Source organism: Pseudorca crassidens, chromosome 9, assembly GCF_039906515.1.
Source record: "Pseudorca crassidens isolate mPseCra1 chromosome 9, mPseCra1.hap1, whole genome shotgun sequence".
In the NCBI taxonomy this organism is placed as follows: Eukaryota; Metazoa; Chordata; class Mammalia; order Artiodactyla; family Delphinidae; genus Pseudorca; species Pseudorca crassidens.
The window spans coordinates 66,226,933-66,249,747 of NC_090304.1; the positions used below are offsets into that span (position 1 = coordinate 66,226,933).

The window sequence follows — 22,815 nt, forward strand, 5'->3', positions numbered from 1 at the left end:
TTGGGAAAATGGGTAAGATGGACAGGGGTAGAAGGATGAATTTTTAATCCATGTCATCAGTCCATGTCAGCAAATGAGTAAGAATAACTTTATTACAAAGACTAACATTTATACCTAAACAGTACATTCCTTATTAAATTTAGCACATTCTTTTATTTTAGATAAAATTAAATCACTCAGGATTGAATAGGTATTCAAAGGAGGTATTTCCTATGCACTGTATGTTCCAATTGCTTTGGACATTATATTTCAGGATGCTGAATCAAAAAAAGCTCCTATGTTCGAGGTCTCCTCTCCATTGTTAAACACAGATCTCAGACCTGTACCCCTGACTCGACCAATACTCCTAGAATTATCTGATCCCATGACCCAGCAGGTGCCTTTATTTTTTTTTAATTTTAAAACTGTATTTATTTATTTATGGCCGCGCCGCGCGGCCTGCGGGGTCTTCATTCCCCGACCAGGGATCCAACCCCTGACCCCCCCTGCAGTGGAAACGCAGAGTCTTAACCACTGGACCGCCAGAGAAGTCCCAGTAGGCACCTTTAAACCTCAAGAAGAATTGAAAAGAAAGTGGAAATTATGTGCACATCATGAGTACTGCTGAATAAATATTCAAAGCCTAAGTCCTGATGAGTTGTGTAAGTAAGGAGAGCCGGATTCACAGATGAAAAAAAACCCTCTAGATCAAGGGTCAATAAACGGTTTTTGCAAAGGGCCAGACAGTAAATATTTTAGGCTTTATGACACATACAGTCTCTGTTACAATTACTCAACTGTACTATTGTAGCCCCAAAACAGCCATAGACATTGTGTAAATGAGTGTGGCAGTTTTTCAATAAAACTTTATTCACAAAAATATGAGGAGAGCTGGATTTGACCCATGGGCCTTAGTTTGCCAGCCACTGCTTTAGAATGATATATCACAGTGTCCTCCAACCAAAAGAAACATGTACACAAGACACTCTACCAAAGCAGATTAGTCTTCTGGAAAACAGTGGAAGAACAAATGAATTTCACCTGGTTTCACCACAGACTAACATTTTGTTTGCCTTTGTTTCTTCACAGATGTTTGATCATTCTTATAAACAACTTTAAACTTTTCTCTTTCCTGTAAGCTAAATTTTACCAGAGTGCTTTCCTAATAAGTTGTGCATGGAAAAATAGTAATGCAGATTGAACAGTCCATCTAATCACTGAAGTTTTCCAGTTTACAGAAGGTTGGATTGCTCCAGACTTTATCTTACTTAAAAACAGAAATCTTTCTTTCAGAATCACCTTTAATTACTATTATTACTTTAATAAAGATGGAGAAAAATAAAATATTCTATACCATACAGATCAAATTTATACTGAGATTGAAGATTTTAAAAGATCCAGAGAGTTTACCACAGTGATTAAGGATACAGACTATCGTCCAATGCCCTCTCTGCCACATCCTGCCTGTGTGATCTTGAGAAAATTCATTGTCTCTCAGCTTTCAAATCGGATTGTTACGAAAAGTCAATAAATAAATACACGAAAACCAACCCCTTAGAACAGCGCTTACGACACAAAGAGCACTCCATAAAGAGCTATTATTGCCATCCAATAATTTAAAAAAATCATCTAAACAAAATTTTAGAAGTGCAATCAGCCTTAAATCTACCAGCTGCCTCTAAAGCACAAGCCCAAGTACTGAAAGAGCCTTTAAGATATCAGTTAGTTTCATCTCTTACACAGGAATCCTTCTCTGTCCAATAATATCAAGACCTTCTGTTCTCCTTCTGGGCATTTCCCATTGTCAGATCCATATAGCACCTTATAAAGCAACTGGTTTCATGTAAACTTCAGATGATGACATTGATGAGACAAGTGATGTCTCTGAGCGTCAGAGTCTTCATCTAAAAGTGAAGTTAATATTATGTATCTGCTTCAGAAGGAGAATAATATATCTCACTCTTCACATTTCAGAAAGCAGTACTTCAGAGGGCTTTCCCACTCTCTAGGAGAGAAAAAAGCATGGAAGGAAACCACACAGCTTTTCTCCTCCATCGCCCTCTCTTCGGCTCAGGGGAATGACTGACATCTGTCCGAGGAGACTGGAGAAAGAGTTGAGCACGTGGGACTCTGCCTCCTCTTTTTTGAAGCCGTCTGCTGCTCTGAACCTAAGAGTTTTCCTATTGTCATTCTTAAGGCCATATTTTAAAGCAGGAAAGTTCTGCACTGTCCAGGACTGCCTGTGACTCTGAGGTTTCAGGGCAGTGTTAGGAGGTCCATTTGGTCACAGACCTAAGACTTGGTCTCTAATTAGCTAAGATACACTAATCTCTATGACTCATTCCCGTTGGTTTTTAATTTGGAATCAAGGCTGTTGTTTTAATCAAACTTTAAAACCCTAACAGACAGAATTCATTACAATACTTGATGTGACAGTACGTGTACAAATGTTAAATTTGCTGTTATTTCAAGAACATTTCTTTATTACAGTATAGCCAAATCTTCTTCCTCTCCCCATTGTTTATAACAGATGGAGTAATATAAAATAAAGATGATATGTAAAACCACTTATTAACAGTATAGTTTTCCTGGTTCTCTAATCTCTACTGATACCTTTTAAGACCACTGGCACCGCCCTCAGCAAAACCCACATACACACACACACTCCCTTCTTGCCTCCAAATTTACAAAGAAAGGGGAGTTACTAAATGTATTTCCTCTTTTCAAAATTTTAAACCCTACCTTTGCCCTGACCCAATTTTTTATTTCTGTTCCAGTTCTGGAGTTGACCTTCTCAACTTGCTCCCTCCACCTACGCTTTAAATGTCACTCATTTTCACATGTTTAGGGATTTATACTATAAATTGTTCCCCCCCTTCATTTATTAAATCCTCCTATTCTACCTGGATCCTAAAATTAAACAACCAATTAAACAAAACCCTCTGTGACTGGCCTCTGTATGCAATATACAAATCCCAAGAATCAGAAAAGAAAAACGTGAAGAAAATACCTAAAAAAATAAGTTTGGCATTGTCCAAAATGCAATAAATAAAGTAAAATTAAATGACAAGAGATAAAATATTTGCTACAAATTGTCAATTATCTATTTTCCTTAATTTATAAAAGCACTTCTATATAGATCAGTAGGGAAAAATACACAGAAACAAATCAACTAAGTGCATGATTAGATAGTTTGCAGAAAATATAAATATCTATCACTTATTGATTGAAATATGAAAGATGTACGATCTCACTCATAATTAAAGAACTACAAATTAAACATTACGATGCCAATTTTCACCTATAACATTAGCAAACACCAAAAAATTAAATAGTACCCTGTGTTGATATAGATGTGGAAATACGTGCTTTTTACTGTATAGCTTTGTTCACGGTTTAAATTATTTTTCATGATCATAAATTACCTTTTTGGAAAATAATTAAAATATTATGTTAAAAACCTTTGTCTACCTCATTTTCTCTCAATATAGAGTTTTATCATTCTTCTTTCCTTATTAGTTTCACTTCCCAAAGCAGTGATAATATAATCCCCAAAGGGATTATATGCCCTGCGTTCATTTTCTTACTTCCTACTCCTTAGCCACTTCATTCTGACTCTGTTTTTATTTCTCCATTTAGCCAACTCTTGCTAAATCATCAATTACTTCTACTGCAATAGATCCAAAAGGCCCTCTCAAAATTATTTGCATTTGATTTCCTAGAATCATTTGACACGGTAGTCTCTTATTCCTTCCTTTCTTCCTCTCCTCCTTCCTCCCTCCCTCCCTCCCTTCCTTCCTTTCACTGCATGGCTTGTAGAATCTTAGTTCCCAGACCAGGGACTGAACCTGGGGCCACGGCAGTGAAAGCACCAAGTCCTAACCACTGGATAGTGGTCTCTTCTTTATACATGCTCTTCTATTGGTCACAGCACTCTCTGGGTTTTCCTCCCCGATCTCTGAATTTGCTTTTTCTCTACCTCCTTTGCCAAGTTCATCTTTTTTCTAATCATTCAATTTTGAGGTCCCTCAAAGCTAAGTTCTTAGACTTCCTCTTTTAATTATACACAGCCATGTCTTCCATTAATAAAGCTAAATTATTCAGATGATTTGCTCGTTTTTATTTACAGCCTATGTATCTCTTTTGAGCTCCAGACTTACATCTTTTCCTGCTTTCTTGGCTATTTTTATGTTCAAAATGCACCTTAGGTCAACTTACTTAAAACCAAGCTCACGATCTGCTCTCTGCCTCATACCTGGTTCTTGTCCAATTGTCTTCATCTCAATAAAGGTACCATCATCTATTTTGTTATACAATGTAAGAATCTAGGTAATCACCCTTGATATCTTCCCTACACTCCTTAATATAAACACATCAGCAGCTCCTACAGATTTTTTTCAACTTTGTTAAGTTGTACGTAACGTACAAAAAGTTGCACATATTTAATGAATACATTTCGATGAGTTTGGACATACATATATACCCCGATACCATCATCACAAACAAGGTAATAATCGTATTTTAATTACTAAGTAGATCATGGTCTGCCCTCCATTTCATCATCCACACTGCCTTAGTCTATCACAGTATAATTTTTGTTAGGGACACTGGTTCCCCTATATCCATCTCACCTCTTCTAATCCATAAGCCATAGCCCAGGATTATCTTTTGGAAAATCACACCTGTTATATTCTCATACCCACAAAAAAGCTTTCTCCAATGATGAAATAAATATTAAAATACTACAAGGCTGAAAATACTGTCTCCTAGGTTCCTCTCCAAATTTCTTCACACATGCTTCCCTTATTCTCTGTTCTCAACCCATATGGTTTAGAGAGTTTTGCATATGGTCTGAGGCAGATGCATCTAAACAACGAACAGGCTGTTTATAGACTGAACATTATGCAATTAGTCTGGTCTTCCCAACTCAAATGAAGAAAAGGAGTAAAACAACTCCAGGCAAAGTGGGACATAGTTTAGCTGGCTTTATTTACATTACAAATTTATCACAAAACTTCCAACAAATTTTAAGTCATTTTACTAGGTTTATTTAATTTTCAAAGGATAACCTAAAACAACAAAAACAAAACTGAATCAAAATTAAATTGACGCTATCATAAATGTACAAACATTGATGTTGCTAAAAGACTTCTCTCTTTGTGATACTTAGAATGGCCACTAGGATAAGAAACTAGTGTGATCTTGTCCAGTCATTTAACCACTTTGAGTCTCAATTTTCTCCCCTATAAAGTGGGGATATTATTAGCAAACTTAAAGGCATCTAAAACTTGACACATCCCATATTACTTAAAACATTAAATTTCCCCCTCTCTCTCTCTTTCCTCTCATCATCCCCTTTCCTCTCCTGCTCCCCTCCTCTCTTTCCCACTCTACTTGTCCTCTAACACATAATGGGAACTCAATGAAAATTACTTTTTTTTAACCTAATAAAAGATGGACAGGGCTTCCCTGGTGGCGCAGTGGTTGAGAGTCTGCCTGCCGATGCAGGGAACACGGGTTCGTGCCCCAGTCCGGGAGGATCCCACATGCCACGGAGCGGCTGGGCCCGTGAGCCATGGCCGCTGAGCCTGCGCGTCCAGAGCCTGTGCTCCACAACGGGAGAGGTCACAACAGTGAGAGGCCCACGTACCACAAAAAAAAAAAAAAAAAAAAAAAAGATGGACAAAAGATGTATATAGATGGTTCATTAAACTTTAGCATCAGAAAACAAGGTATAACCTTGTGCATAACAAAATAAATACAAATTATATTCCCCTGATATACCATTTTTCAAATATCAGATTCATAAATGAAAAGCTTGACACATATCCTGTCAGAAAAGCTGAAGGGAAAGAGCTACTTTCCACATATTACTGAAGGGAAAACACAATTGTTCAACCCTTATGGTGGGGAATTTGACACTATCTGACAAAAGTACATCTGCATTTCTCTTTTGATCTAGCCAATCCCACTTCCAAGAATCTACCATGAAGATTCATCTCTATAAATATGAAAAAGCACATGCCTGTGGTTATATATTACAACATAATTTACAGTAATGAAAGACTGGAAACAACCAAAAGGTCCATGGAGATGGGGGCTGGCTGAATAAACTGTGACAAATTTTGTGGTAAAGTGTTAGCCAAGACCTTTAACCCTTCTGCATGAGTATTTAACTTCTGCCTAACTGTTCGGCACTGTACTCCTGGCAACTTGATAAAAGTAGAATGTCAACTGTTTCCCAGCATTACTGCCTTTGATAAAAATGACCTCTGACTGGTACACTGCATTGGACTGGGGGGAATTGTAAGTAAATTATAAATATCTTACAAAAAACAACTTTTTTTTCACATTACAATTAAATTACACCGAATGGGAGACCTTCAAGATGGCGGAGGAGTAAGATGTGGATCTCACCTTCCTCCCCACAAATACGTCAAAAATACACCTACATGTGGAACAACTCCTACAGAGCACCTACTGAACGCTGGCAGAAGACCTGAGACTTCTCAAAAGGCAAGAAAATCCCCACATGCCTGGGTAGGGCAAAAGAAAAAACAGAGACAAAAGAATAGGGACAGGGGGCTTCCCTGGTGGCGCAGTGGTTAAGAATCCACCTCCCAATGCAGGGGACACGGGTTTGAGCCCTGGTCCAGGAAGATCCCACATGCCATGAAGCAACTAAGCCCATACGCCACAACTACTAAGGCTGCACTCTAGAGCCTGCAAGCCACAACTACTGAGCCCATGTGCCACAACTACTGAAGCCTGCACACCTAGAGCCCGTGCTCCACACAAGAGAAGCCGCTGCAATAAGAAGCCCACACACTGCAACGAAGAGTAGCCCCCACTCGCTGCAACTAGAGAAAGCCTGAGCCCAGCAATGAAGACCCAACACAGACGAAAATAAATAAATAATATTTTAAAAACCCCAAAACAAACAAACAAAAGAAGAATAGGGACAGGACCTGCACCTCTGGGAGGGAGCTGTTGAAGGAGGAAAAGTTTCCACACACTAGGGAGCCCCTTCACTGGCGGGGATGGGGGGTGGGCAGGGGGAAAGCTTCAGAGCCACAGAGGAGAGCACAGCAACAGGGGTGCAGAGGGCAAAGTGGAGAGATTCCCGCACAGAGGATCGGTACCGACCAGCACTCACCAGCGCGAGAGGCTTGTATGCTCATCCATCGGGGCGGGCAGGGCTGGGAGCTGAGGCTCGGGCTTCGGTCAGATCCCAGGGAGAGGACTGGGGTTGGTGGCATTAACACAGCCTGAAGGGGTTAGTGCACCACGGCTAGCCGGGAGGGAGTCCAGGAAAAAGTCTGGAGCTGCCTAAGAGGCAAGAGACCATTGTTTCTGGGTGCACGAGGAGAGGGAATTCCTGCTCTGTGCACCCACAGAAGGCAGAGTACCACCTAAATGACCTCCAGAGATGGGTGTGAGCCTCGGCTATCAGCTCAGACTCCAGAGATGGGCATGTAATGTTAACACTGCCACCGCTGCCACCAAGAATCCTATGTGCAAGCACAGGTCACTACCCACACACCCCAGGGAGCCTGTGCACCCCGCCACTGCCAGGATCCCGAGATCCAGGGACAACTTCCCCGGGAGAACACACAGTGGCCTCAGGGTGCTGCAACATCACACTGGTCTCTGCCACCGCAGGCTCGGCCTACATACCAATTATGACTACTGTAACCCTCCCTCTCCCCAGCCTGAGTGAGCAAGAGAGCCCTAGTCAGCCGCTGCCTTAACTCCCTCCTGTCTGGGCGGGCAACAGACACCTGAGGGCAGCCTACATGCAGAGGCGGAGCCAAAACCAAAGCTGAACCCCAGGAACTCTGAAAAAAAAAGAAGAGAAAGGGAAATTTCTCCATACAGCCTCAGGAGCAGCAGATTAAACACCCACAGTCAACTTGATGAACCCTGCATCTATGGAATACTTGAACAGACAATGAATATTCCCAAAATTGAGGCGGTGGATGCTGGGAGAAACTGTAGACTTGCAGTTTGACTTCTGCATCTATTTGTTTCTGATTTTTCTCTTTATCTTAGTTTAGTTTTTAGTGTTTGTTATCATTGGTGGATTTGTTTATTGGTTTGGTTGGTCTCTTTTTTTTATTTTATTTTTAAAATTTTATTTATATATATATTTTTCTTTTTTCTCTTTTTGTGAGTGTGTATGTGTATGTTTCTTTGTGTGATTTTATCTGTTTAGGTTTGCTTTTACCATTTGTCCTAGGGTTCTCACTGTTTGTTTTTTTGTTGCTGTTGTTGGTTGTTTGTTTCTATATTTTTTATGAGTGTGTGTGTGTGTGTGTTTCTTTGTGTGCTTTTGTCTGTTTATATTTGCTTTTACCATTTGGTTTGGGGTTCTGTCTGTTTTTGTTTTTTTTTTTTCCTTTTTTTTTCTTTCTTTGCTTCTGAGCCATGTGGCTGGCAGGCTCTTGGTGCTCCAGCCAGATGTCAGGCCTGACCCTCCAAGGTGGGAGAGCCAAGTCCAGGAATTTGGACCACCAGCATAGACCTCTCAGCCCCACATAATATCAATCAGCGAGAGCTCTCCCAGAGATCTCCGCCTCAACACTAGGACGCAGCTCCCGCCAATGGCCAGAAGCTCTAGTACTGGATGCCCCATGCCAAACAACTAGCAAGACAGGAACACAACCACATCCATTAGCAAAGAGGCTGCCTAAAGTCATACTAAGTTCACAGACACCACAAAACACACCACCAGACATGGCCCTGCCCATCAGAAGGACAAGATCCAGCCTCACCAACTAGAACACAGGCACCAGTCACGTCCACCAGGAAGCCTACACAAGCCACTGAATCAACCTCACGCACTGGGACCAGGCTAAAAACAAAGGGAACTACGAACCTGCAACCTGCGAAAAGGAGACCCCAAACACAGTAAGCTAAACAAAATGAGAAGACAGAGAAATATGCAGCAGATGAAGGAGCAGGTAAAAGCCCACCAAACCAAACAAATGAAGAAGAAATAGGCAGTCTACCTGAAAAAGAATTCAGAGTAATGGTAGTAAAGATGATCCAAAATCTTGGAAATAGAATGGAGAAAATACAAGAAAGGTTTAAAAAGGACCTAGAAGAACTAAAGAGCAAACAAACAGTGATGAACAACACAAAAACTGAAATTAAAAATACTCTAGAAGGAATCAATAGCAGAATAACTGAGGCAGAAGAATGGGTAAGTGACCTGGAAGATGAAATAGTGGAAATAACTGCTGCATAGCAGAATAAAGAAAAAAGAGTGAAAAGAATTGAAGACAGTCTCAGAGATCTCTGGTACAACATTAAATGCACCAACATGGAATTATAGGGGGCCCAGAGGAAGAAGAGAAAAAGAAAGGGTCAGAGAAAATATTTGAAGAGATTATAGTTGAAAACTTCCCTAATATGGGAAAGGCAATAGTCAGTCATATCCAGGAAGCACAGAGAGTCCTACACAGGATAAATCCAAGACAATATTACTCAAACAAGCAAAAATTAAATACAAAGAAAACATATTAAAAGCAGCAAGGGAAACACAACAAATAACATACAAGGGATCGCCCATAAGGTTAACAGCTGACCTTTCAGCAGAAACTCTACAAGCCAGAAGGGAGTGGCAGGACATACTTAAAGTGATGAAAGGGAAAAGCCTACAACCACGATTACTCTACACAGCATGGATCTCATTCAGATTTGATGGAGAAATTAAAACCTTTACAGACCAGCAAAAGTTAAGAGAATTCAGCACCACCAGACCAGCTTTACAACAAATGCTAAAGGAACTTCTCTAGGCAAGAAACACAAGAGAAGGAAAAGACCTACAAAAACAAACCCAAAACAATTAAGAAAATGGGAATAGGAACATACATATCAATAATTACCTTAAATGTAAATGGATTAAATGCCCCAACCAAAAGACACAGACTGGCTGAATGGGTACAAAAACAAGACCCCTATATATGCTGTCTACAAGAGACCCACTTCCGACCTAGGGACACATACAGACTGAAAATGAGGGGATGGAAAAAGATATTCCATGTAAATGGAAATCAAAAGAAAGCTGGAGTAGCAATACTCATATCAGACAAAATAGACTTTAAAATAAAGGCTATTACAAGAGACAAAGAAGGACACTATGTAATGATCAAGGGATCAATCCAACAAGAAGATATAACAGTTGTAAATATCTATGCACCCAACATAGGAGCACCTCAATACATAAAGCAAATGCTAACAGCCATAAAAGGGGAAATCGACAGTAACACAATAATAATAGGGGACTGTAACACCCCCGTTTCACAAATGGACAGGTCATCCAAAATGAAAATAAATAAGGAAACACAAGCTTTAAATGACACATTAAACCAGACGCACTTAATTGATATTTATAGGACATTCTACCCCAAAACAACAGAATACACCTTCTTCTCAAGTGTTCATGGCACATTCTCCAGGATAGATCATATCTTGGGTAAAAAAACAAGCCTTGGTGAATTTAAGAAAATTGAAATCGTATCAAGTATCTTTTCCAAACACAACACTATGAAACTAGATATTAATTACAGGGAAAAAAATGTAAAATATACAAACACATGGATGCTAAACAATACACTACTCAGTATCCAAGAGATCACTGAAGAAATCAAAGAGGAAATCAAAAAATACCTAGAAACAAATGACAATGAAAACACGACGACCCAAAACCTATGGGATGCAGCAAAAGCAGTTCTCAGAAGGAAGTTTATAGCAATACAATCCTACCTTAAGAAACATCTCAAATAAACAACCTAACCTTACACCTAAGCAATTAGAGAAAGAAGAACAAAAAACCCCCAAAGTTAGCAGAAGGAAAGAAATCATAAAGATCAGATCAGAAATAAATAAAAAAGAAATGAAGGAAATGAGAGCAAAGATCAATAAAACTATAAGCTGGTTCTTTGAGAAGATAAACAAAATTGATAAACCATTAGCCAGACTCATCAAGAAAAAAAGGGAGAAGACTCAAATCAACAGAATTACAAGTGAAAAAGTAGAAGTAACAACTGACACCGCAGAAATATAAAGGATCATGAGAGATTACTACAAGCAACTATATGCCAATAAAATGGACAATCTGGAAGAAATGGACAAATTCTTAGAAAAGTACAACCTGCCAAGACTGAACCAGAAAGAAACAGAAAATATGAGCAGACCAATCACAAGCACTGAAATTGAAACTGTGATTAAAAATCTTCCAACAAACAAAAGCCCAGGGCCAGATGGCTTCACAGGAGAATTCTATCAAACATTTAGAGCAGAGCTAACACCTATTCTTCTCAAAGTCCTCCAAAATATAGCAGAGAGAGGAACACTCCCAAACTCATTTTATGAGGCCACCATCACCCTGATACCAAAACCAGAAAAAGATATCACAAAAAAAGAAAATTATAGACCAATATCACTGATGAACATAGATGCAAAACTCCTCAACAAAATACTAGCAAACAGAATCCAAGAGCACATTAAAAGGATCATACACCATGATCAAGTGGGTTTTATCCCAGGAATGCAAGCATTCTTCAGTATATGCAAATCAATCAATGTGATACACCTTATTAACAAATTGAAGGAGAAAAACCATATGATAATCTCAATAGATGCAGAAAAAGCTTTCGAGAAAATTCAACACCGATTTATGATAAATACTCTCCAGAAAGCAGGAATAGAGGGAACTTACCTCAACATAATAAAGGCCATATATGACAAACCCATAGCCAACATCATACTCAATGGTGAAAAACTGAAACCATTTCCTCTAAGATCAGAAACAAGACAAGGTTGCCCACTCTCACCACTATTATTCAACATAGTTTTGGAAGTTTTAGCCACGGCCATCAGAGAAGAAAAAGAAATAAAAGGAATCCATATCGGAAAAGAAGAAATAAAGCTGTCACTGTTTGCAGTTGACATGATACTATATATAGGGAATCCTAAAGATGCTACCAGAAAACTCCTAGAGCTAATCAGTGAATTTGGTAAAGTAGCAGGATACAAAATTAATGCACAGAAATCTCTGGCATTCCTATACACTAACGACGAAAAATCTGAAAGAGAAATTAAGGAAACAATCACATTTACCATTGCAACAAAAAGAATAAAATACCTAGGAATAAACCTACTTAAGGAGACAAAAGACCTGTATGCAGAAAACTATAAGACACTTCTGAAACAAATTAAAGATGATACAAACAGATGGAGAGATATACTATGTTCTCGGATTGGAAAAATCAACATTGTGAAAATGACTATACTACCCAAAGCAATCCACAGATTCAGTGCAATCCCTATCAAACTACCAATGGCATTGTTCACAGAATTAGAACAAAATATTTTACAATTTGTATGGAAACACAAAAGACCCCGAATAGCCAAAGCAATCTTGAGAAAATAAAATGGAGCTGGAGGAATCAGGTCCCTGATTTCAAACTATACTACAAAGCTACAGGAATGAAGACAGTATTGTACTGGCACAACAACAGAAATATAGATCAATGGAATAGGATCAAAATCCCAGAGATAAATCCACGCACATACTGTCATGTTATCATTGACAAAACAGGCAAGAATATACAATGGGAAGACAGCCTCTTCAATAAGTGGTGCTGGGAAAACTGGACAGGGACATGTAAAAGTATGAAATTAGAACACTCCGTAACACCATACACAAAAATAAACTCAAAATGGATTAAAGACCTCAATGTAAGGCCAGACACTATCAAACTCTTAGAGGAAAACATAGGCAGAACACTCTCTGACATAAATCACAGCAAGATCCTTTTTGACCCACCTCCTAGAGAAATGGAAATAAAAACAAAAATAAAGAAATGGGACCTAATGAAACTTCAAAGCTTTTGCAGAGCAAAGGAAACCTTAAACAAGACCAAAAGACACTCCTCAGAATGGGAGAAAATATTTGCAAATGAAGCAACTGACAAAGGATTAATCTCCAAAATTTACAAGCAGCTCATGCAGCTCAATATCAAAAAAACAAACAACCCAATCCAAAAATGGGCGGAAGACCTAAACAGACATTTCTCCAAAGAAGACATACAGATTGCCAAAAACACATGAAAGGATGCTCAACATCACTAATCATTAGAGAAATGCAAATCAAAACCACAATGGGGTATCACCTCACACCGGTCAGTATGGCCATCATCAAAAAATCTACAAACAGTAAATGCTGGAGGGGGTGTGGAGAAAAGGGAACCTCTTGCACTGTTGGTGGGAATGTAAATTGATAGAGCCATTACGGAGAACAGTATAGAGGTTGTCTAAAACACTAAAAGTAGAACTACCATAGGACCCAGCAATCCCACTACTGGGCATGTACCGTGAGAAAACCGTAATTCAAAAAGAGACATGTACTACAATGTTCACTGCAGCACTATTTACAATAGCCAGGACGTGGAAGCAACCTAAATGTCCATTGACAGATGTATGGATAAAGAAGATGTGGCACATATATACCATGGTATATTACTCAGCCATAAAAAGAAACGAAATTGAGTTATTTGTAGTGAGGTGGATGGACATAGAGTCTGTCATACAGAGTGAAATAAGTCACAAAGAGAAAAACAAGTACCATATGCTAACATATATATATATATGAAATCTAAAAAAAAAAAAGGTTCTAATGAACCTAGGGATAGGACAGGAATAAAGACGCAGACATAGAGAACGGACTTTAGGACACAGGAAGGGATAAGGTGAAGCTGGGACGAAGTGAGAGAGTAGCATTGACATATATACACTATGAAATGTAAAACAGATAGCTAATGGGAAGCAGCTGCATAGCACAGGGAGATCAGTTTGGTGCTTTGTGACCAACTAGAGGGGTGAAATAGTACAGCAACTATGGCAAACTGTATGGAGGTTCCTCAGAAAATTAAAAATAGAGTTGCCATATGATCCAGCAATCACACTCCTGGGCATATGTCCAGAGAAAACTATAATTCAAAAAGATACATGCATCCCTATGTTCATAGCAGTACTGTTCACAATAGCCAAGACATGGAAACAACCTAAATGTCCATCAACAGATGAATGGTTAAAGAAGATGTGGTACATATATATCAATACAATGGAATATTACTCAGCCATAAGAAACAATGAAATAATGCCATTTGCAGCAACATGGATGGACCTAGAGATTATCATACTAAGCAAAGTAAGTCAGAAAAAGAAAGATGAAAACCATATTATATCACTTACACGTGGAATCTAAAATATGACACAAATCAACGTATCTACGAAACACAAACAGACTCGCAGACGTAGAGAACAGACTCATGGTTGTCAAGGGTAAGGGGGGGGTGATGGGAGAGGGATGGAATGGGAGTTTGGGCTTAGCAGATGCAAACTAGTATATGTAGAATGGATAAACGACAAGGTCTTACTCTGTAGCACAGGGAACTATATTCTATATCCTGAGATTAAACCATAAAGGAAAAGAATATTAAAAAAAAGTATATATATATATATATATATATATGTATAACTGAATAACTTTGCTGTACAGAAGAAATTAATGCAACATTGTAAATCAACTATACTTCAATTTAAGAAAACATTTTAAAAGCTAAAAAAATTGTGGCTTGAAATAAGTAACCTGTGCATAAAGAAAAGAAACACTGGTAATAATTCCCAATTAGTTTTGAAATTTAAGTACATTTTTTCTTGCGTCCTGGTAACTATCATAACATTGAAGGACAGAAATTCTTAATTCAACTAGCTAAATAGTTTTAGTTAATCATAGATAAGATAAAACGATCTTTACATTGTTAATTTGCTAAAAATTGGTCCTTGTTTCCACATTTTTAGGCTTACAACTTGTGAATAATACATCTCAAATAATATTTTCCCAAGTCAAGATCTAAAACACTGTATCCATTCTAGAAAAATAAGCCCCTTTAGAAATGTCATTACCATTCAGATTATTGATCTCATCCTGCTGCCAGGGCTAAAGTGTTTAGCAAGACTATTTCCGGGACCTGGAGAGGACATTTTTATTGTCAGTAAGACAACAGATTAACCAGAGTTCAAATGAGAAGACCCAGTGGCCAGGTCTATGTCACTCTAACATTCTACAGATGTGCAACACAGATGGTGAGGTATGTTGATAGATGAGGTTGTCTTGGCAGCAGAGTTCTTAGACCTGCCTAACATTTTAGTTGAATGACCCCATTAAACATGCCTGTCCCAAGGCAGCTGGATAGATTTTTAAGTAACTGTGAAATGTGGAAACCTCTAGGAAGTTCTGAATATAGAGTCTTTCTCTTAGCTTTGACTTCTGGTTTATAGGAACTATCCACCCAAGTTTGAGTTGGGGGTAGGGGAAGGAAGGAGCAGAAAGAGAGATTGGGGAGTATATGTAAACAAAGTTATCTTAAAATTCTAGGAGGAGTATAGGGTGAGTTGAATAAGAGTTTTTAGGAGGGAACATTAATATAAAAATGCTAACTTCAATTGGAATTATCTAGGATAGTTTCTTTTTTCTCCACCGAGGGTCTATGAAGAACCAGGGATTTGCTGTCAGATTATAACTTCTCCCCTGTTTCTATTCTATAGGAGACAGGTTAGTAGAGAAAAGCACAAGATTTTGAGTCATGGTAATTGGGCTTTTGTGTGACCTTGACCATGTCATTCAAATGTTTGTGGTATCAGTTTCCTCATTTGTAAAATGAGAGTGGATAGATGTTCTAAATTCTCTTACAACTATTAAGTTCTGCTTTTCTGCTCAGTGTCCTAGACCTCCACTTTTACTAACAGGAATATTTTAAACTTACTAAGAAGCAGCAGAACGTAGTGCTAACTGCTCAGTTTCTAGACTTACATAGACATTTAAAATTTTGTCTTCATGGCATACGTCTATATATCATATTATTATTTCTCAGCATTTATTGAGTCTTAAGAGTCCTTGTGTATAAAATGGAGATGATAATAGTACTCATCATGCAAGTTGTTCTTAGATTTTTTTCACAGCACTTATTTCCTTCTATCTAACTTATCATCTGTAAAGTCCATAAGGGTAGTGATTACTGTCTATTTTGTTCACTGATGTATTCCAAGCATCTTAACAGATACTAGCCACTCAATATTTGTCAAATGAATAATTAAATGAAACAATGCATGTAAAGTGGCTAGTGCGGTAATTGGCACACAGCAGTTGATAAATGATCCTATAAATGGTCCTGATAAATGGTTTTATTAATACCCACAGTGCCTTTTCACTATGAAGAAGTAGGAATGGAAGAAGTGGGAATTTCATGAGAAGATGAAGGGGACTAAGGACCATAATGTTGTTTCCAAATACTGTAAAGAGTATCACATGTCACCTGCAAAGAAAATAATATGATCCAAGATGTGGAAACTACAGAGAGACATTTTTAAAATTCAGAGAAAGGAGGATTTTTCTAACAACATTGCTCAAAGATGAACTGGTGCTCAAGCAAATGTTGAATTATTATTGGCCAATAAATGAGAGAATTAGGAAATATAATTAAAGGTTATAAATCTATTATTTCATGGATGAAATGATTTGAAAAGAACTTCTTATAAACAGCATATACAGAATAAAATTTTAAATATACAAAATACTGAATTTTGGCCTTGTGATGCTGCTGGCAAAAAATGTAGATGGAAAATGGCAAATACAGTAGATATCAACCTATTTTGCTTGGGTACATGCGATCAAAAAGCATTTGTTTGTGACATAACATATGGCTGAAAAACAAGTGCTGCTGACTTGTTTATTAATGTTGGCAAAGCAGCAGATAGGAGCTACAGAATCCCTTATCCCCCATTCCCCACCCCCCAAGGGAAAACAGGACTGTTTCAAGACAGCGTCTTCCTTTCTTGTTCTTTTTATCCCACTGGTAACACTGCACTTTGGACTTTCAGAATATTGGCAGTGAGAATGTTCTTGGATTACATGAAATGAACTGATGCATCACTCTTGCCAACTAGGGATGATTTTAGACAAAATGTATGGCATCGATGAGAAAGGAATCTCAGTATCATTTTTATGAAGGATGGTTGGCCTCATATAAAACAGTCCCATCAATCTATTGCCATAAGCTCAGACAGAAAAGAATTAGGTACATAAACTGGCTGTCATAAAATGTAGCCGAGTAGGAGCGAAGTCTGATCACAGAAGGTCAGTTACACATGTTCACAAATAAAGGAAGCATGTTTTCTATAATGAGCCATCAAAAGTTAATAACAAGTGAGTTGGCCTTTTATTTTGGACAGTAATACTGAGAAAGATGCAATGGTTCTGAAGGTTTTCTCTGTTCTTTAAGTTGGCTACCTATTGAGAAAAGATATGTGATAACATGGTAACTTTTTAAAGGTATGAAATGGTGAACTGCATTCCTGTTAAAACTATGGTGTTGACTTGACTGTGATGATTAATTTTATGTGACATCTTGATTGGGCCACAGGGTGACAAAACGTTTGGCCAAACATTATTCTGTCTATGAGGGTGTTTCTGGATGAGATTAACATTAGTATGGGTAGACTGAGTAATGACGTTTATTCTCCCTAAATTGGGTGGGCTCATCCAATCAATTGAAGTCCTGAAAAAGGCTGAGTAAAACTCCTTCATGACTTGCTTGTGTTGAGATATTAGTCTTTTCTGGCCTTCAGACTTGAACTGAAACATTGTCTTTTCTTGGGTCTCAAGCCTGCCAGCTTTCAGACCACAGCTGTAACACTGACTCTCCCGGGTATCTCTCTCCATAGACATACATTACTGTTTCTATTTCTTTGCAGAACCCTAACTAATACGCTGACTCAACAGGATCAGGAAGAAATGAGCTGAGCTGTGCCAATCAAGTGCATTATCCAGATAATGAAAGTCAGTCCCTGCAGAAGTTAATCTTTTAGAAACTGTTCTGGTAACAATGTGAGTGATCAGGCGACGTGATAACACTTTTGCAATAGAAAATAATGAGTCAAATTACGAATGCTTTTACAATTAGTTCTAGAAGCAATTCCTCACGTTCCATCCCCAAAGTCTAAGATTCTATCTTATAAAACAAGCTTACATAGCCATTCTCAGAATCAATTTCAGAAGCAACAGCATAAAGTTTGAAATGTGTTTACCTCCAAGGGAATTATGCAAGAATTTAAAAATCCTTCTCATTTCCTTACAATTAGTTTTTGAGGACTGAAGGACTCATCATTTTCATATGTTGATTCTTGTTATTATCAGTAATCAGCACATGGCATATCTACTTATTTTCCATGATTATTTTCAGGCTCTGGTGTTTTATGATTTTTAAGCTCTACTTCCACTACACAGATTAAGCTTCCAAAGCATCTGTCTTTAGGCACCAAAAGATACCCTTTGATTTTCCCAAATTCCTGACTTTACTTCCATGTGAATTTTCTCCTTGTCACTTACCTGCCCAGAAGCAGAAATTCTCCTGCCAGCCCCAGGCGCCTCATGGCCATCAGCAGACCTCTCACCGTCATGCCCTCGCAGAAGCAGGCCACCACCCGGGCCTTGGGCAGGTGACTCCTGAGCTTCTTCAGCAGTTTATCGAAGCTCTGCTCCCCCGCGTTGCTATAGATTTTGTAAGAGTGAGCGATGCAAATCCCTTCCTTGGCTGACATATCTTTGAACGCTTCCATCCCACTTTCTCCATAGTTGCCTGTGTGGAAACAGATAAGCAGAGGGGAGAATGTTGGATTCATTGGGTAGAGTTGGAACGCATAAGTGCTGGGAGCATGAAGGTCACCTGGTAGTGTTGGATCTGGAACCTGAAGACCTGAGTGAGGTTTTGCTTTTTCACTGACTTGCTTATCTGGGCAGTTTACAATGAAACTACAGGATACATATATGCATTGATCTTTTAAAACTTTTTCACTCAGAGAGAATATTACAAAAATACAAGCAATTTGGCTCCCCCTTTGACTCAAAAAAACTCATATTCTAATGTGAGATGATGGAAAATATTTATCTGCTATCTTTTCATTCTGTATCACTTCATTTTGTTTCTCATTATATGATCTTCTTACCCCACCGATTCAGATTTTTGTGTTTCAAGACATTATACACAGATGCAATACATATACTTTATATAGTATAGATGTACAAATATCTTAGAGTATTTTATTTTATAGAATATTATCCATATATTTCATAAATAATCATGAGAGTTTGTGGTTTTATCCCAAGTGAAAATTCCAGATCCTTGATTGAGATTTTAGTCTTGTCACAGATAAATGTATTAGCTCATTTAAAACATTTAAAGTTTTATTATATATAACCATTGAAAAATTACCGATATATGGGGGAATAATTCCAAAGTATTTTGCAACGTTTTGGGGTTAAGGACTGATGGTGGTCTTTTAAAATTATGGAACATGGGGATCAATATTGACAATCACTTATAGGCCAGGAAGTGTGTCAAGATTATTATATATGTGACCTCATTTAACTCTCAGAAGAATATATTGAGAAATATATTATGACCTCCTTCTACAGATAAGAAAACAGATGAGGCAGTTAGGTTTACAGTGGCCCAGAGTTAATATCCCCCGTAGGTGGAAAGTTCCATTCCATTCACATCTGCCTAAGAGTGCAGATTCTGCTCCCTCCATTCTTCTACGGCTGACTTTTACGAGACTCAGAAGCCCAATTATATCTGTGTTTCTCTTTCCTATTTAAAGGTCATGATGCTTCAAGTTTAGATATTTTGGGAGCCTTCTGAGGCCCTATGAATTATGACAGGTTCGTTTTCTGAGTTTTCAAACGATTAGGTGGGTAAGGGCGATTGATTTGAGAAATACAGGAGACTATCACAAGACAGCCAAGCTGTGGGATGTAAGTGGCCTAGCAATCAACTAGACCTAGGAAATGGCATTTCATCAGGAGGAGTTAATCTCAAATGAACAAGCAAGTACAAGTCATTCGACTACATACATTTCACTGTACGATGATAATAGAGATAACTTATAAATAACTATACTCGTGTAACATTTTGATGTTTGGAAAGTTAGTTCATATATATGAGCTCATGCTACTTACACCAACTCTGTGATACAGGTACTATTATCTTCCCTTCGCAGCTGATAAAACTGACGTTCACATTTAACAAGCAGATGGCAGAGTCTTGATTTGAAAATCTATCCTCTCCCTCCTGGCCCTGTGTGTGCTCCATCTTAGCAGGGGTGCCTTGTTGCAAATGAGAGCCTCAGACTTTGAGGGTGGGTTTTTGTGTAAGTTTATCCTCATGAACAAACTGTATAGGGCAAAGCAGAACAGGCCAGCTTGAGTCCCAGCCAAAAACACTGGTAGGCCCAGCTGCATCTTTCCCTCTTCTCCAGAATTAAAGCAAAAAGAAACCTCTATGATGACGGCAGGTAGGCGATGTAGTTATTTTGCAATTAACAAAGGTTAAAGGGCTCTTCCTGAAAAATGTGCAAAGGGGCCAAAATTATTAGTCTTACACTAACCTGAGTAATCTATTATTTTCTGATTACTTTTAGCCAACTCTATTTTTCAATTGACTACCCTGCACTTGATGCTTTAATTAACGCTGGGGCATTTGGATAAATAATTTGATATGAGGTGCATAGTGATTGTGATGGCAATAATGAAAATTCTCAGTATATTCATAGTTAAACAACAAAAAATACCTGACAGATTTATAATCTTTAGCACCTCCCCAACAGCCTTGTTTTAACATTTTTTTTTGTTTATACAGTAAGTTATATATAGAAGCACCTTGCAATAGAGAACTTTGTTATTAGAGAGATCCGAGCTCTAATGTAGTTTGGGCTGTTCTAAATCTCAGCTTTATCACCGGAAAATCACAGATAACACTGCCTAATATATGGGTATTTTGTATATTATATTTTATGTATGTAAAATATCTTATAGATAGCCTGAACCTAATTAACTGCACATATTGGGGTTATAAAGAATATTCTAGACAAAGTTAAGATGCCCTCTCTTGGAGCAACTAAAACAAATCATGGAGCAAATGGCATTAATACTGAACAATAGACTAAAAAATAAGCTTAAACTAGTGGGGGAAATATGATTTTGTTAGAGCAAAGCCCAAGCATTATTCTTTAAAATTAAAACAGGAAACAGTTGCAATATATGTGTAACATAAAAATTTCTGCAGAATACTAATTTTGAGTTAATAAAAGAAACCCATTCTAAGTTGGGAATTAAAAATGGGAATATGTATTCCAATAAAATTGGGAAGCTTGTAGTGTTTAGATTTTCAGTAGTTGATATAATGACTACATTTTAGAATTGTATATTTAAAAATAAAGGAGAGGGCTTCCCTGGTGGTGCAGTGGTTGAGAGTCCGCCTGCCGATGCAGGGGACACGGGTTCGTGCCCCGGTCCGGGAAGATCCCACATGCCGCGGAGCGGCTGGGCCCCTGAGCCATGGCCGCTGAGCCTGCGCGTCCGGAGCCTGTGCTCCGCAACGGCAGAGGCCACAACAGTGAGAGGCCCGCATAGCGGAAAATAAATAAATAAATAAATAAAGGAGAAACTATAAAAATTTCATAGGCTTCTTGAAGAAAATGAAATAGATTTCAAGCACTGTACAGAATGAGAAAAAAGGTGAGGAAGCAAAGATTTATTTTTCCAACAAGGAAACAAAGGTGATAGAAGAAGGAAGATATGGTGTAAAATATGAAACTAGTCTGTGGCTTCAACTAAGCATCTGGCAAAAGTAAGAAGGAATCTATTAGACATTCTTCTTTAAGTAGCAGAGGGTCTGTGGCTTGGAATTATGAGAAGAAAATGTAATCGTAGTCCGACTTGACTCTTAGCTCACACTATTTATAATTGTAATGATGCAAATGTCAATTATTAATTTTCAACTGTATAAGTCCACATATAGGCAAGGTAGAAAACTTATTATGCAATAGAAAATATATGTTACCAACCTTTCCAATGGAAATTACAACAGAGGAAGATTTTAGGTTGAGATGTGGAAGCAGGGAGAGTTGATGAGAAAGGGAAGGTTATTAAAATACTCCACTCACTATTTGGAAGTTAAGATATACAGAAAGCAAGAGAGAGATGATTAACAGAATTATTTGAATCTGAAAAAAAATGAGATTAATCTAATAATACAATTATATTGAGAAGAAATAAGAATATATGTGAATTAAGAGATGTCTACTTTCCATAAATTAAAAAGTAGGCATTAAAAAAGTAAACGTAGGGGCTTCCCTGGTGGCACAGTGGTTGAGAGTCCGCCTGCCGATGCAGGGGACACAGGTTCGTGCCCTGGTCCGGGAAGATCCCACGTGCCGCGGAGCGGCTGGGACCGTGAGCCATGGCCGCTGAGCCTGCGCTCCCGGAGCCTGTGCTCCGCAACAGGGGAGGCCACAACAGTGAGAGGCCCGCGTACCGCAAAAAAAAAAAAAAAAAAAAAAAAAAGTAAGCATATATTCATACTACTTAGAAATATGAAAGTGAAAACCAGAAAAGAAAAACGTAAAGTGCTCTTTCTTACTTTAAGCCATTCTGAATGACATGATTTTGAAAAATATTAAAGTACAAGTTTGATGAAAAAATTTTAAATAACAGACTTAAAAGTTATTGAAATTGCAGAGAGATATGGAACATTTAAAATGGAATGCCAAGTGAACATTACTGAAAAAAGAAATTCAGCATGCTGATAGTGAGGATAAAATTTTCCTGTAATTTCCTTAAATCAAATGTAAGAGTAAATATTAATTTATAACTTTTAGATATCTTTGTATATTTCTGGTGGGATATACTCACATGCAATTATTAAAATA

At 38.1% G+C, this 22,815-nt stretch overlaps 1 protein-coding gene across 4 annotated transcripts in view; it reads right to left on the reverse strand.

Moving 5' to 3' along the window:
• The window catches only part of GRM5 (glutamate metabotropic receptor 5), a 548,940-nt gene that overhangs the window by 317,955 nt on the left and 208,170 nt on the right, over nt 1–22,815 (reverse strand). For all 4 annotated transcript variants that reach the window (XM_067750657.1, XM_067750656.1, XM_067750658.1 and 1 more), the window contains one exon: nt 18,437–18,686. In XM_067750657.1, coding sequence (XP_067606758.1) covers nt 18,437–18,686 — 250 coding nt within the window. The remainder of the gene's footprint in view (nt 1–18,436; nt 18,687–22,815) is intronic.